Source organism: Echinops telfairi, unplaced genomic scaffold, assembly GCF_000313985.2.
Source record: "Echinops telfairi isolate 266 unplaced genomic scaffold, ASM31398v2 ScPeMD7_25;HRSCAF=90, whole genome shotgun sequence".
NCBI classification, from domain to species: domain Eukaryota; kingdom Metazoa; phylum Chordata; class Mammalia; order Afrosoricida; family Tenrecidae; genus Echinops; species Echinops telfairi.
This window is the reverse complement of record NW_022103922.1, coordinates 7,138,265-7,153,350: the sequence shown is the minus strand read 5'-3', so window position 1 is coordinate 7,153,350 and position 15,086 is coordinate 7,138,265. Positions and strand designations below refer to the sequence as shown.

The 15,086-nt window shown below is 51.1% G+C and overlaps 1 protein-coding gene across 2 annotated transcripts in view; it reads right to left on the bottom strand.

The window, feature by feature from the left end:
* Positions 1 to 6,239: 6,239 nt before the first annotated feature.
* The window catches only part of PDCD1LG2 (programmed cell death 1 ligand 2), a 27,480-nt gene continuing 18,633 nt past the window's right edge, over positions 6,240 to 15,086 (bottom strand). The window contains exons 4-6 of one of the 2 annotated variants that reach the window (XM_045289329.1): positions 11,136 to 11,264; positions 8,316 to 8,365; positions 6,240 to 6,492 (exon numbers count right to left, since the gene is read on the bottom strand). In XM_045289329.1, coding sequence (XP_045145264.1) covers positions 6,487 to 6,492; positions 8,316 to 8,365; positions 11,136 to 11,264 — 185 coding nt within the window. In that variant the 3' untranslated portion in view covers positions 6,240 to 6,486. The remainder of the gene's footprint in view (positions 6,493 to 8,315; positions 8,366 to 11,135; positions 11,265 to 15,086) is intronic. The other variant, XM_045289330.1, reaches the window with a different exon arrangement.

Below are 15,086 nucleotides of genomic sequence, written 5' to 3'. Positions count from 1 at the left end.
ACCAAGTAGGTCAGAGGTGTGACCGACACACCAAATGAAAGATGAGGGAAGACCTTCTTCATTTCCACTTCCGAGCCTTTGCCTATGTCTCATTGCTTTGTGGACAGACCAACAGATACACAAACAGATAAGTAGATTGTTATACATACACAAATCACTAAATGCCAGCGAGTCAATGCTGACTCATAATGAACCCTCGCGGGAGTAGAGAGCCCAGTCTTTCTCCTGCACTGCTGCTGGTGGTTTTGAACTACCAACCATTCGGATCTTAGCCCAACTCAAAACCACTCCACCTCCGAGGTTCCTACACAAACAGATAGGGAGGGGAATAGATGCTAGATAGGTAGATAAATGATAGAGGATAGATATGTAGATACTTAGATCGAGAGATCAAATGAAACCCAATATGTGAAAGCAAGGATTAAATATTCTTGCTATAGCAGTCCAGAAAGATTCCAGCAGGCACTCCTGGGTATAGCTGGATCATTATTGGGGCCAGAATTGCATAGGACATCACAATTGCCCGGTGCCTCGCCAGCACCTCGGCCATCCCCTGGCACGTGTCCCACCATCTAACAACCAAAGGAGTTAAGTCCTGGCCATCAGGGCCTCCCAGCATGGGTCTCCAGCCTTTGATTCGGTGTCCAGCCTGATTGGCCTGTGCTCTGGGGCACAGGTTGGTACATTAAAAATATTACTCCTGTCCCCTTTACTCATCTCTCTCTTACCCACCCCTGCCATGAGGACACAAGGACCGAGGCTCACTTACTCTGGACACATCATCAGAAGACCACTGGCTAGGAAAGGACATCATGGCTGGTAAGGGGAGGGCGGGCAAACACAAGGCAGGGAGCTCCATGAGATGGCGCTGCACCAACGCTTCCAACATCCCGAAGATGGCGCAGAACTGGGCCATGCTTTGTTCTGTCCTTCTACCTTAAGGTTGCCCGAGTCAGAGCCAACTGGATGGGAACCACCAACTATCCCTGCACAGTGTTGACCGGGTCCGCAGTCCTGAGACAGAACTGATAGATTGGGGGTGCACCACTTCGCCCCAACCAGCCCTGCCTGGGACAGGGCACTGCCAGGTAGTCCAACGTATCACCCTGACTCCTGGATGAACAACTAGAAAAGTAGTGGCTCTGGTCAACCTAGCCCTGAACTCTGATGATACCTCCTAGAGGGCTTAGCAGGAGCCCGCAGTCCCACGTGCACCCGGCACCTCTCAAAGGCCACATGCTGGCACCCATTGGTGGTTTTTCCTCTGCTTTATTCTTAGAACCCTCAGAGAAGCTTGTGCGCTGCGGAAAGACCCTGAACTCTTCAGCTTCAGAGGGAAGTTCTGGGGGATGACGCCCTAGAAGGCTAACCAGAATCAACGCGTGGGGGCTTGTCACGTGTGCCCCAGCTGCCCCGCCACAGCCCTGCCATGGGCTGTGTGACAGGCGGATAGAAGTTTGAATACGCAAATAGGATGCCGGCAGGCCCGGCCCCTCTCAAACTTTCACTGAATGCGTTTTTCTTTTAGTTTCCTTTTTTAGGGCCCCTGAAAAACACACGCATAATGCTGCAGCTGACTCGAAGGAAAGAGCTCAAAGTCCCGAGAGACCAAGGCTGCTTGCTGGTCGGATAGAGGCGGGTGGGACCCTTGAGACGCTGGCCCGTCCCACCCTTCAAGCCTGAACGGACCCATTCCCAGGGATCAGTTTTCAGCCAAACAGCAGACCGCGCTCCAAGGGGACCAATAACACTAGTGAAGGGTACACACCTTACAACAGGCAGCTTTGCGAGGTCAAAAGGGCAGCATCTATGTAAGGACAACTTTCTGACCAGTAGGAAAGGCGGAGGGAGGGAGACCGGAAGTCCAGGGAGGAAGTGGGAGGAGTGATGGCCCAGGAGGGCGTGGCAAGCAGTGATATTGGCTACACCTGCCTCACTTGCTGAATGAAAACGGATCTGCTCTGTAGACCTTCACCCAGCAGTTCACAACAAAAGCAGTTAAGAAACAAAAGGCCGTGGTCCCACATGTCGTATGTTTAGCGTGAGTGCTCATCTCGATCCTCGGGAGGCACACACTGATGTTCTCAATGGTCAAAATTGCTCCCTTCAGTGTTTATTTACAGGTCATTGAGAACTGGGATTCCGGTCTGGTGGCCTTTTAAAAGAAAAGGTGCCAAACATAGGAAAAACGGAAAGAAATTTGAAATCGTCTATGAATCATATCACCCAGCGATTGATTCTGTAGCTGCAGCTGGTGTTCTGGTTGAGGGAGCATGGGAGAGGGAGAGGAAGGAAAATGAACTTTTAGATTTCCTTCTTAAACTTAACAGAATCTAGGACTCTGTGGATATAACTCCTGTGTACATGTTCCGGTCTAGTCTGAATTGAGAAGCGGCACTGGGGTCATGGGAGTGGGGGGTGAGGAAGCCTCAAGGAACCAGAGGAATATAATGTGTTTCATGGATGCTTTACTGCACCTGGTGACTCATCCCTTCCCTGTGGGCCCTCTGTGGGGAGACTGTTCCACTGTCGACAGATGGGCTTTGGATCTCCGCTCCAGCCCTCGTTCTCAACAATATGTTTTTGTTTGTTACGTGTCTGCTGATGCTTATTATCCGGTCCCTATGACTCCATGATCACACCAGCGGTGTGCTTCTTCCATGAGTGAGCATCTTTTTTAAGAACCCAACTTTTTCTGGTGAACTGAGTGAAGCTTTTCAGAGCAGATCTGTGTCCCTTCAAAAACCCGTCTGAATTTGCTTCACGTCCGTGATGGTCGTTAGTTGAAAGGTTCTTGTGCTACAATCTAAATGTGACCTGGGTCTCCAGTTTCTTTCCCTTCTGCTCCTGGATCAGCCATACGTGACTGCATAGGGTTTTTGGTTGTTGCTGCTGAGGGAGAATCGGGGTCCCTGGAAAGAGGTGTTCTGGGCAGACGGGGCAACCTAGGGCGTGTGTGGGAATTTGCTGGGGGGCCCAGTGTGGGCAGGAGAGCCCTGGGCCAGCCGTCTTGCTGAGGCCTAGTGAACAAGCACCCACTGGGAGTTTTCTGGGCAGCTTTGTTCTAGTTCGAGCCCCACTGTGGGAAACAGAAAGATTTCTCCCAAGTTGTCTCCCCCAAATATATCCCAAACTTAGTTGCTTGCTACACATGGATGACTATACACTTGGAGGTCAACAGAAGTAGGTCAGGGGTTATTCTCCCTAAGGGTTATCAGCCATCCAGAGCAAGCAGTCACCACAGTTTATCCCACAACAAGTAGGGCCCACTCCCTTCTGATAAAGGATAGTAGTAAATTGTTTTCCTGAAGGAGAGCCCAGGCAGGTAAAGCCCACCCAAGGGTGATCAAGGTTAGGCCGCCATCATGAATCTAGGGTCCGCCCATCTTGTCACATCTAGTCCCGCCCCTTCCTATGTACATATCCCTAGCTCATCCCCTTCCTGTCATACTTAAGCCTATTGTACGGTCCCTTCCTCTGATGTGTGTGCTTACCTGTAATCATGCCCCCTAAGTAGATATAAACCTTGGTTAGCAATAAATTGGGGTCCCTGCCCCACCTCACCTCGACCCACGTGTGTGTGGACCTGGCTGGTAAGATCCTGGTCATCCAGGAGGTGAGCATGCTAGCATGAAATGTGTCTGACTCTACTATTTCAATCTCTCTTCTGTCTCTCATGCTCTCTATGATAATCTTTATGTATCTTAACTGTACAATTGCGCTTACTGAACCCGTGATTAGTTGTGGGGGGCTGGCCCTTCCCCCATACCCCACAGCTGCTCTTCGAGAGAAAGATGTAGCAGCCTGCTTCTATCAAGACTGATGGCCATAGAAATCCTATGGGGCAGTTCTGTTCTGTCCTGGAGGGTCCTGTGCGTCAGAATGGGCTCCCTGGCAGTGACTTTGGGTTTGGGTTTGGAGAGAGATTACTTAAGATCTTTGGTATGCACTTCTCAGGCACTTACTTTCTCCTGGGCCCGCTAAGTTCCTGATAAAGAAAGGCAGTAAGCACCCTCTCACATTCCTTCCCTTAGTCATGGGGAAACCGATTGTAGAAATGTCAACGGCTAAGCATTAGACATTGTGTAACTCACACATCTCACTGCTCAGAGTGATCAGAGCTGCCTGGATCCTGGGCTTTCTGAGTTGATAAGTCATTACAGGAGCAGACAACCTCACCTTTCTCCCAAGGAGAGACGGGTAGGTTCAAACTCCTGAGCTTGAGGTTAGCAGCCCAAGGCGTTATATCTACCACACTAGTAGGGTTCCCTAATTCATACATCCTGGTACCCACACACTCTGACACCAAAGCCCACACTCCACTCCCTTCTCTCCCCCAAGGAGTGAGAACTAACCAAACCCATTGTCATCAAGTTCACGCCTACATTTAGCCATCCTATAAACCATATAAACACCCAAACACCAAACTCACTACAATCGAGCCAATGCCAATCCACAGAGACCTTCTAGCACAGGGCAGAACTGCCACTCTGGGTTTCCAAGACTGTAACTCTTGAAAGGAGTAGGAAGCCAAGGCTTTGGTTCACAAGGAGTGGCTGGTGGTTTCCAACTGCTGACCTTGTACGTGGGCTTTGTAAATCTTTGCAGGATCGGACAGCCTCATTTTTTTTCCGAGGAGCAGCTGGTCGGTTTGAACTGCCAGCCTTGTGGTTAGCAGCCCAAAGCTTACCTAACAGTGCCACCAGGCCACAGAGTAAGAGTGACCAGTAGAGAAGCCAGAGAGGGCATGTCACCCTGCAGTGGTCCATTGGTTAGGAAATCAGGACAGGGTAGGAATGTGGGTTCCCAGCCCCGGCTGTGTCCTTTCCAAACAGAAGAGGCAGCAGGAGCCAAAGTCTTCACCTGCCTGCTCGTCCGGTTCAGTTGTGTTTGGAGACGCCTGGAGGCCTTTTTCAGAGGGTTTGGAGAAGATCTGTTTCAGCAGGCAAGGGTTTAGAAGTTTGTGGGCTGATTCCATGATCTTTGCAGCTCACTCTGCCAGCGCACTCTGAAGCTCTCTGGTCTGCGTAACTGCCTAAGCATGGTGCGCCTGCACTGAGGGCTTAGTGGCTGCCAGACGCTCCAGTGGTGTGCTGTCAGCCTGGATCCCAGGGCAAGCCCTCTCTTCATGGCTGTTTTGGAAACTAGTAGCTCCTCTCTTGGACTAAAAGTGGCAGTGTGGGATACAAGAAGACTTTTCCCCAGCTTTGTCTCCCCCAAAGATATGCCAAACATTAGAGGCTGTTTGCCAGCACATGGTGGGAGGTCAGATGCTTCAGAGATATTCTCCCGGAAGGCATCTGGTCCACTGTAGTTGGGGTGCACACCCTACTGATAATGGTTTCTATGGAAAGCCAGAGAACAGGTCAAACCTGCTCAGGGACATCCAATATTAGGCTGCCTCCCTGAATCTAGGATCTGCTCATCTTGTCACATGTATACCCCCAATCTATCCCCTTCCTATTGCATGTATACCCCTAGATCACCCTCTCCCATTACTATATTACCTATGGCACAACCCTTTCCTGTGACGTGTCTTTACCTGTAATTAGGGGGCTTGCACATCCCCAAAAGATATATAAGCCTTGGTTAGCAATCTGTCTCTCTTTCTCTCTCTCTCTCTCTCCCCTGCCCTGTACCACCAAGAGGAGCTGAGGTGAGCATGCTACCATGAAATGTGTCTGACTCCATTATTTCAATCTCTCTTCTATCTCTCCTTATGCTCTACGACTTTGCTATAATCTTTACTTATGATCGTTGTACAATTGCGCCTGCTGGGTCTGTGATGATTTGCTAGGGGCTGGCTCTCTGACGGTGGCGCTATAGGTATATTGTTTCCCCATACAGTTCAGTAACACTGCAGCCCGACACCTGTTGTGGGAGGTGGGGCCCAGGACAGGTGGTTCTCTGTGAATTCCTCTCCCAGCAGCACCCAGGGCCATCAGGGAGGCGAACAGCCAGGGGACCTTAAGGCTCTCTCACCAATGGAGCCTGAGGGCCTGAAATAGTAAATCTACTAAAGTGCAGAGGACCCACCCCCCACAGCCAAGGCATCTGAGACATGTGGAAGAGTAAACAATGGCATTTTATTCTTCAGAGACCTGCTCTGATTGCCACAGAGAATTAAGAAAGTGACGTGTTATTAAATATATCCATTCCGTACCCCATTGTTCCCGTGAACCCCATGAGTCCCTTGGCTTTCAGTTTGGCCGCCAGGGGGAGCCCCGGAACCAATGGACCACTGCAGGGTGACAGGTTTCTAAAGTGCAGGTGTGCTTCCTTGGGACCAGCTCAGAGCCCGGCTACAGCCAGGGCAGCCAGGGCAGCGTCGCCTCCTCCAAGCTCCAGAACAGGGGGCGAGGGTCTTCTTATAGAGGAGGAAAGTGCGGGGTCACCCAAAGGCGTTGAAAGTGCAATCAATCGCAAGCTCCGCGGGCTGGTCCTGGTGGCGGACCCCTCACTCACCCCAGCTCCCGAGACCTCCGCTCAGATCTGGGGAGAGAAATCCACACGCAGCAAGAATGACTTTCTTGATGAGAAAAACGCACGATGCTAGCAGCTCTCCACGGGGGACTCGTGCACAACTGGACTCGATATCGGCGAACCTCTTCATTGCTGATCCCACCCCCCCCAAAAGTACATCACCAGGCCTTTCTTCCTAGCCCATCTTAGTCGCAAACCTCCACTGGCAGATGGGGGGGATGGGTGGTGGGGATGGGGGAGGGTATGGAGGTGCCTGGGATCCAATGCAAGTCTCCCGCGTGGAGGGTGAGGGATTTCTCCCTGATTCACCATTGCCTGCTTTTCCGGGTGCGGGGAAACTCCGTGGTGATTGAGAGAAATCTCACACAGGCCCACCCTGAGCGGCACCCTCAGGATGGTGGCGGGAGAGGAGGAGGGTGCAGGGGCCACGGGGATTCCTTTCCAGTCATCGTCTGTGCTCCCAAGGCGCCACGTCTTAAGCGTGAGCAGGACGCAAACTCTCGAAGCTGCAGGAGAAAACAGCTTAGGGCTGTTTGCATAATGGTTCCTTGCGGATTGCAGGGGGTGGGGGGGTGGGGGGGGTGCTATCTACCTTCTGCAGAATTCTGAGGTCAGCTGCTCTGGATATTCTGGGGAGCTGATGGAAAGACTTTTTAGCAATGCCCATGCTTTGCATAAAGGCGGTTCAAACCCACCGGCCGTCTGTCCCTGGAGAAAGAGCTGAAGCTGTCTGCTCCCAGAAAGAGTCACCCCCTCTCGCGTCACTGTGGGTGTAGGGTTGGTAGGTTTTGCTTAAGGTGCCCTGGGAGTGGCTTCCGTGGAGAGTTACCGCCTTGAGGACCCTGTGGGGCAGCCCTGTCCTGTGGGCTCAGGTGGCTGAGGCAGACCCGTGGTACTTCCGCGAGGGCTACGCAGTAGAAACCCAAGCAGCTGTCGTTGCACCCTTGCGTGTCAGAACAGAACTGTGCTCCAGGGGGTCATGTTTTACCTCGGAACCTCGCTTGAAAGCGTAGGCACGTACCTATTTTGGGTGTGTGTGGTTCTGAGAACACGCAGAGCAAAACAGACGCCAGTTCAATAGTTTCTACGTCCACGGTCCGGTGACACGGATGTCATCTTTGAATCACACAGTCAGCCTCAGCCTCCTTTTCAGACTCGCTCCTCCCCCGTGAACATAAACTCACTGCCCGCAAAGCTTCCTAGTCAATCTTTGGAGGGACTTTGGTCAGTCGGATCCCATTTAGGTAGGTCCCTCTGAAAAGAGCATACTGCTCAATCCCTAGGGTTCTTGCTAAACAACGAAGGCAAACTCACTGCCACTGAGTTGATTCTGACTGACAGTGACCCTGTAGGGCAGAGTCGAACTGTCCCCTTTGAGTTTCTGAGGCTGTACATTTTTACAGGAGCAGAAAGCCTTTCGTCTGTCTCCGGTTGAGCAGCGGATGGATTTGAACTGCTGAGCTTGCGATTAGCAGCCTGAATTATCCATGACAGCACATGGCTGTTTGTTTTCCTTTTGGGGCAGTAGCTTGCAGGTCCTTCTTCTAAGGCACCTTCGAGAGGACGTGAACCCTTGTCCTTTTAGTGAGCAGAAGAACAGGTTAACTGTCCTATCCAGGGACTCTACTCAGGAATGTCGGCTGAGCGGGACTGGATCATTGTCCTGGGAGGTACAGCTGACACCATTGTTGTGCTGTGGGATCCTGGGGACCAGCCCTGGTTGAAGTGCCCTTCCACTGCCCTTTGGGCTTTTGGAGGACGGTGCCTATTTCTTAATTGGAGCCGAGATAGGAGAAGAGGTAAAAAAGCCAAGGAAAGCCACGCCTACTCACATCTCTGCTTCCATCCTTTCTTTTTCCAGCAGCAGATCTTTCTGTTAGGTCTGCAAGAACAGCAGAAAGAAATCCCGGTGATGGAAGGAGGGTTATTTACTGAGAACATACAGTCCACCCCCCTATGCAAAGCCAGGTGTCTCCTGCCCCTAGGAAGCTCAGGCTGTGCAAGGCACAAGGAAACCTGGGCTCCAGGCAAACACTGGCCTCCTGGTGAAGTGTTGGGCTGATAACCATGAGGTCAGCAGTTGGAAACCATCCACCGCTCCTGGAGAGAAAGATGAGGTTTTCTGCTTCTGTAAAGACAGACAGTCTTGGAAACGCACCGGGGCTGTTCTTCTCTGACCTATAGATTTGCTGCGGGTCAGAGTTGACTCGATGCAGTGAGAGAGAGCCCAACCATGTGAAATAAGGAGTCATCCTCTCCACCTCCTCACCCACAGGTTCCCAGAGGCCGAGGGGCAGCTAATTTGGGTATTCAGCAGGAAGCAGTTTCAGAATTATCCCTTTCTCTTCTGCTTTAGTCTGGGCTGACACTTCCTGCCTGTCCAGGCTTAGAGCCCAGCGGTGTGATCCATTAACTCACACTCGGGGGTCAATGACTGATATAAGGTTGGTAGGAAGCTCCGGTAACCCAAGGGCAGAAGCACAAGTTCAATAAATGGCCTCCACCAAGTTTCTCTGGTTCCATTTCTTTCTGACCGGGGAGGTCACATGTGCCCTGCCGTACTGATTGTCTTGCGAGACTTGCCACCTGAACCCAGTCCAGCCCTAATCCGGTGTTTGCAGCAGGTATATATGCATGTCAAAGCAGCAGAGGAAGAACGGGCAATTTTAAGACTCCTAAAGTAAATAGTTTAAGAAAAAAATTGGGGGACGGGGATGGGGGTAGACCTTTTCTCATTTTTGCACCAGAGAGAATGCATGTTTTTTTCCTGTTATTTACTGTGTGCCTTTAAAGAAAAGCCTTTTCAGAGAAGTCAGATGGTTCGTATGCAGCCTTTGGTCACAGTCCTTCACCTAGCCTTCTGGCCCAGTTTAAAGTTCTGCCCACAGATCCGACAGTTATCACCTCTCCGACACAAGTTTTGTGTGCAGGACGGGCACACTGTCATGCACAGATCCATGCATCCTGAGTCAGGAATCGGCCCTGGGCTCCCGACAAATAGGTTCGAGAAGGGGTGTTTCACAGGCAGTACTGGTTTCACTCTGACGCATTACAAACAGAATCAAGAAAGAAGGATTGGCAAACGTCTTCCCTCCACTCTCTGGCTGCTACCAGTCTCTCCCAACCGTGAGTGGGGCCCGTGCCAGTCCACAGCTACTGAAACTTGGTGTGTGGGGGTGGGTGGGTAAGGGGATGGGGTGAGAGAGAGTGGGTATGTCGGGGAGGGCTGGCCTCCTCTTGTAAAGCTCCACTTCATTCTTCTAAAGTGAGCAGGGCAGAACGGCCCCTTTGGGTTTCGGAGACTGTAACTTTTATGGGCGTAGACGGCACCATCTACCTCCTGAGGGAGCAGGCTGGTGGTTTCGAACTGCTGGCCCCAGCCCAGTGCAAAGCCACTATGCCACAGGGTCGCTGGGAGTCATCATCGACTTGATGGCAGTGAGCTGAGTTTTTGGAAAGTGAGCAGGGACAGAAGACTCCCAGGCTCTGTTCTCAAGCGTCTCGGTGGTCCTCAGTCCCCAGGCCTGGATTCCTGGCCTTTTCCTAGAGGGAGGGGGAAGTAGGAGGGTAACCGGCAGAGGACAGGACCGCCATGTGCAGCTTCTGCCACAGCCCTTGGAGGTCAGGGTTTGTAGAAGTGATTCTATGTCCAAGGCAGAGCTTTGTGAGCCATGGCCCAGCCACTCTTCCTCTTTAAGCTGAAGCTCCCTCCTCTTCCACTGTTAGCCTTTTCTGCCTCTCGCCCCTGCCTCTCCCTGCCCACCTTCCCTCTTCCTCCTCCCCTCTCTCTTCCAGTGAGAGCTCTTTGGATTCTAGAGCTGGCTGGGTGGCTTGTGGTGGCCCGAGGCTAATGCAGGCAGAGGACACGGCCCCACAGAGTGTGAGATGATTTCACAGCAACTGTGAATATATACCGTATTTCTGTGATAAAATTAGGTGCCTTGGCTAATATTCTGGTGGGCTTATACTCGAGAGTATATGGTAAGCTGTGTTGCTGTCGTCAGGTACCAACCAACGAGTGGGTTCTGATTCGTAGCCACCCCGTGCACAACAGAACACTGCCTGGTCCCGCTCCATCCTCACAGGGGTCGCTACCTCAAGCCTGGTGTCGCAGCCATTGTGTCTATCCATCTTGCTGAGGAGCTTCCTCTTTTGTTCCTGACCTACTTTTCTAAACACCATGTCCTGATGATGTGTCCGGAGTTGGTGAGACGAAGTCTCGCCATCCTCTGCTCTACAGCGTTCTGGCTGAACTTCTTGGAAGACACGTGCCTGCTTTTCTGGCAGCTACTGGTGTATTCAATGCGCTTCACCAGCACCATCCTTCAAAGGCACCACGTCTTGCCTGGTCTTCCTTATTCCTTGCTTGGCATTTGCAGACATATGAGGTGATTGAGAATAACATAGTCTGGGGTCAAACCCACCTCATGCCTCACAGTGACACAACGTGTCACCACTCTAAAAAGGTCTTGGGCAACAGATTTGCCCAATGCAATATGTCACTTGATTTCTCGGTGGCTGCTTCCGTGGGCATCGAGGGTGGACCCAAGTAAAGTGAAATCCTCAACAACTTCCACCCACCGGTCCAGGGTATGAACCTTTGTCACGGTAACCACCTTGGTTGGGAGACATCGTGAATCAAAGGGACTTACCTTTTCTCGGAGACAGCTTTTGGCAGAGCCTTTTCCTTCGGACTATCATTAGGGTCAGCAAGAGGAAGACAACGATGAAGATTGGGATGAGAAGCAGTGGACTTGTTGGGCTCTTGGGTGTCCTCAGATCTAGGTGAAGGAAAAGCATGAGAGTCCCATTATGTGAGGCTGAGAGGTGATCCAACAGGTTGGCCCTGGGAATGAGTTATAACCACATGGCCAACCATTAGTGAGCATTTCCTCAATGCCTGGCATTAAGGCTCTGCATACATCAACTCATTTGCTCTTCTTGGCAGTTCTACCATGATCCTACTTTTATTGGTGAAAAGAGTGAGGACACTTCCCAAAGTTATCCAGTAAGTGACAGCTGAAATTCAACCCAGGTGGTCAATTTCCAGATTCCATATTTTTCACCACTTTGATATTGATATATCTACCATATTCTATCACCTCTCTATAAGGGAGCTTCAGAAAGCCCATGGGAAAATTCCTTGTTCAATCCCATTTCTCCATGAATTTCTTGAAGGCCCTTTGTCAATCCTCCTACCCTGTTCACCACCATCTTCTTCATGATCATCACCTTTCTCTCTCCAGTTGGACAATCCCTCAGCCTGAAAATATCTTCCCCTCTCCTGACAAGCATACACAATGCTTGGGATCTATCCGATTATTTCTTCAATTTCATGCACAAACAAGATCCTTAAGAAAAAAGAAAGACAATGAATCATCCTGGGAATGCTCGTATGCCAGTCATCCACACGGAACCAGCCCGTTTGCTTGTGTCGGGTAATCAAGGTCCTGGCACCGAGGAAACCATCAGGTTTAGTAGGGAATGCCGGGTAACCATTAGTTAGAAAGAGGCACCAGACTATCAACTATACAAGGGCTGGAGGTAGGTTCATGGGAAGGAGATGGGAGAGTCTCAAGGTCAAAGTCTGGGGTTTGTCCAATGGAGCAAATCACCCAGCATAAACCTAACATGGGTCCAGGTAAAATCTGGCAAAACTTCCCAGAAGGAAGGGGACTGTGAGCAGTACGCAGGAAGCAGAAAGGGAGCGGCTGAAAGATGCCGAGTCTTCCACAAAGAGGAGTGAGGGATCCATGGGATGATGTGTGGCTTTGGTTCCTCTGCCACTGGTGTTTGTGCTGCAAACAAGGGCACACCGGGGTCTCTGGTCTGGTTGACGACAGTCCACTGGGACTGGGACGTCACTTGGAAAACTGATGTCCTCCTGACCCAGGCCATGATACTGTCAATCTCCAACACATGTGAGCGCTGGACACTGAATAACGGCAGACCAATGAGTTATGGTGCTGGCAAAGAATCCTGAAAATACCACAGGCCATCAAAAGAAGAAACAAATTTGTCTTTAGAACAGCGGTTCTCAACCTGTGGGTCTCGACCCCTTTGGAGGTCGAACGACCTTCTCACAGGGGTCGCCCAATACATAACAGTAGCAAAATTACAGGTAAGAAGCAGCAATGAAAATAATTGTATGGTTGCGGGGTGGGGGGTCACCCCAAGGGGGGGGTCAACATGAGGAACTGTATGAAAGGGTCCCGGCCTTTGGAAGGTTGAGAACCACTGCTGTAGAAGAAGTACCGCCACAATGATCCTTAGAAGAGAGGGAGGTGAACCTTTGTCTCACATATTTTGGACATGTGGTCAGGAGAGACCAGTCCCTGGAGAAGGACATCACGCTTGGTAAAGTGGAAGGGCACTGAAAAGAGGAAGGCCCTGGACAAGATGGACGGACACGGTGGCTGCCACAATGGACTCAAACAATAATTGTGAGTTTGACACAGCCGGGGCAGTGTTCCCTTCTGTTGCACACAGGGTCGCTATGAACAGGAACTGACTTGACAGCACCCACTGCTACGACAACTGCTGGGCACCTTAAGTTCCTGAGCTCAGTTACAGACCTCACCAGTCCCTCCCGTGGTTGTTGACTCGTTAATCACTCAGAGACACGGGCCACCCAGCTTCGTTCCGAACGTCCCATGACATCAGAGCCTCTACAGAAATGATTCAACTGAGGTCACCCGTGGTGCAAGCACTCACTCACTCGCTGCCATCCAATTGATCCTGACTCACAGCGACACTATAGGACAAGGTGGAACTGTCCCTGTGGGTTTCCAAGACACTTTACGGGAGGAGAAAGCCTCGTCTTTCATGCATGGGTGGCGCGGAAGGAGGACTTCAATGATTTCAAACTCGCTCGCCTTTGCAGGTTCCTGCTGAGAAGGTCGGAACAGTGTCCTTCTAGAAAAGCATATTTCAACTGAGGAGAACGAGGTACCAGGCTACACATAACGGGACAGAAGATGCCACCGAGCAAGGGACAGCGGGGTCAGCAATTGCAGTGAAAATGCGTACCCCCGGGATGGTGACGATGGAAGCTCCAGCACTCTCTGTTCTCTTTGCCTCCTTCCTTCACCGTCCTCCTTTAGTTAGAAAGAGGCTGGGCTAACTTCAGGGTTGGAACTGGGCAACAGATGGGAGGTAGGCAAGTGGTGAGTGGGTGGGCATCAAGATAACCAGCTGCCTCTGGCAATTAGTTTAGAGAGGATTTTTTTTTTAACTCATAACGAATGAGATGGATATTTAATCATGTCAGAATCTAGTCTGGGGATTGGAGCCAATCATGATAAGATTCCCGCTGACCTGGGGTGGAGCAGAGGTCTCCTGCACCCCCACTCTCACCCCATCTGTCTCACCTCTGACTTCAGCCCCAGCCCAGGTGGTTCTCTGAAGCCGAGCAGCAGGCTCGGCAAAGAGCTTCGTACCCCTGTGAATGGATTACCTCCCGTAGCCAAAGGGCTTTGACCGAGAGGGCCCAATGCACAATCTTAAAAGGAAGAGATTGTACTAGATTATCCGAGGGGTCTGATCTCATCATAAAAACCTTGGAAAGATGGAAGAGGGAGGAGAGTCAGAGAAACAGGGTGATAAAGTCAGAGGTCCACGTGATGGCATGGCTGGACTTGCAGTAAAGGAACCCAGGAACGCAGGTTTGCATTTTAGGAATGCAACCTAAAAGCTGGGAAAAGCAAGAAAGTCCCCTAGAGTCTCAAGAAGGAACCCATCCCAGCAACCTTGACTGGAGCCCAGGGAAGCTGCCTGGGATACCTGACCTCCAGCACAGGCAGCAAATCCGGGTTGTCTTAAGTGACTAGGACGATGGTAATTGGTTACAGCAGCCCTAGGAAGCTTAAACACCGGGTAATAATAAAACAACAAATTGGCTGGTCTCTTAGGATCCGACAGTGATACCAGATGTGGACTGCTTTTTAGATAATGACCTGACTTGGCAAATCTACAGCTGCCAGTTCCCCAGAATCATTTGATGTTTTGCTGGTGTATGTATAAATGTCAAAAGTACAGCGTCCTTTGGAAAAAAAAATAAAACAAAATCCAGCACAGACCTTTGAGGACTGGAGCTTACTGTCAGAGGCCAGTTTTCCTGGAAATACCCTCAGATTAGCTGACTCACTGCTGACTCGTCAAGAAACACTCATTCTGTTGAACTCGTGGTTCTGGGCAGTCACGTGTCCAAGCAGCCTCTGGCTGGCCTGTGAGCGAGGAGCCAGATCTCTGCACAGCCGCTGTCTACCTTCAACTCTCTGCTCCCAGCCCTGAGGAGCAGACCTCACTGCATCCATAGGTGTCTTTGTTCTCTGCCTCTGGCCAGGTCCAGCCAATGGGAGGTGCCGTATACAGGAGGCCGCGATGACCTCTGTATTGGCCTTGCCTTTTTACTTTCTTCTGAGCAAGCTGAGACCCCCTTGGCCGACAGATCCCAAACTCAAATTTGTACCCCTCCGATTTCTTTGAAAAGGAAAACATAGCCCCCTGTGCACCAAACCTCCCAAAGCCTCCACGGCGGTTTTCAACCTGTGGGTCGCGACCTCTTTGGGGGTTGAACAACCCTTTCACAGGGGTGCCCGATT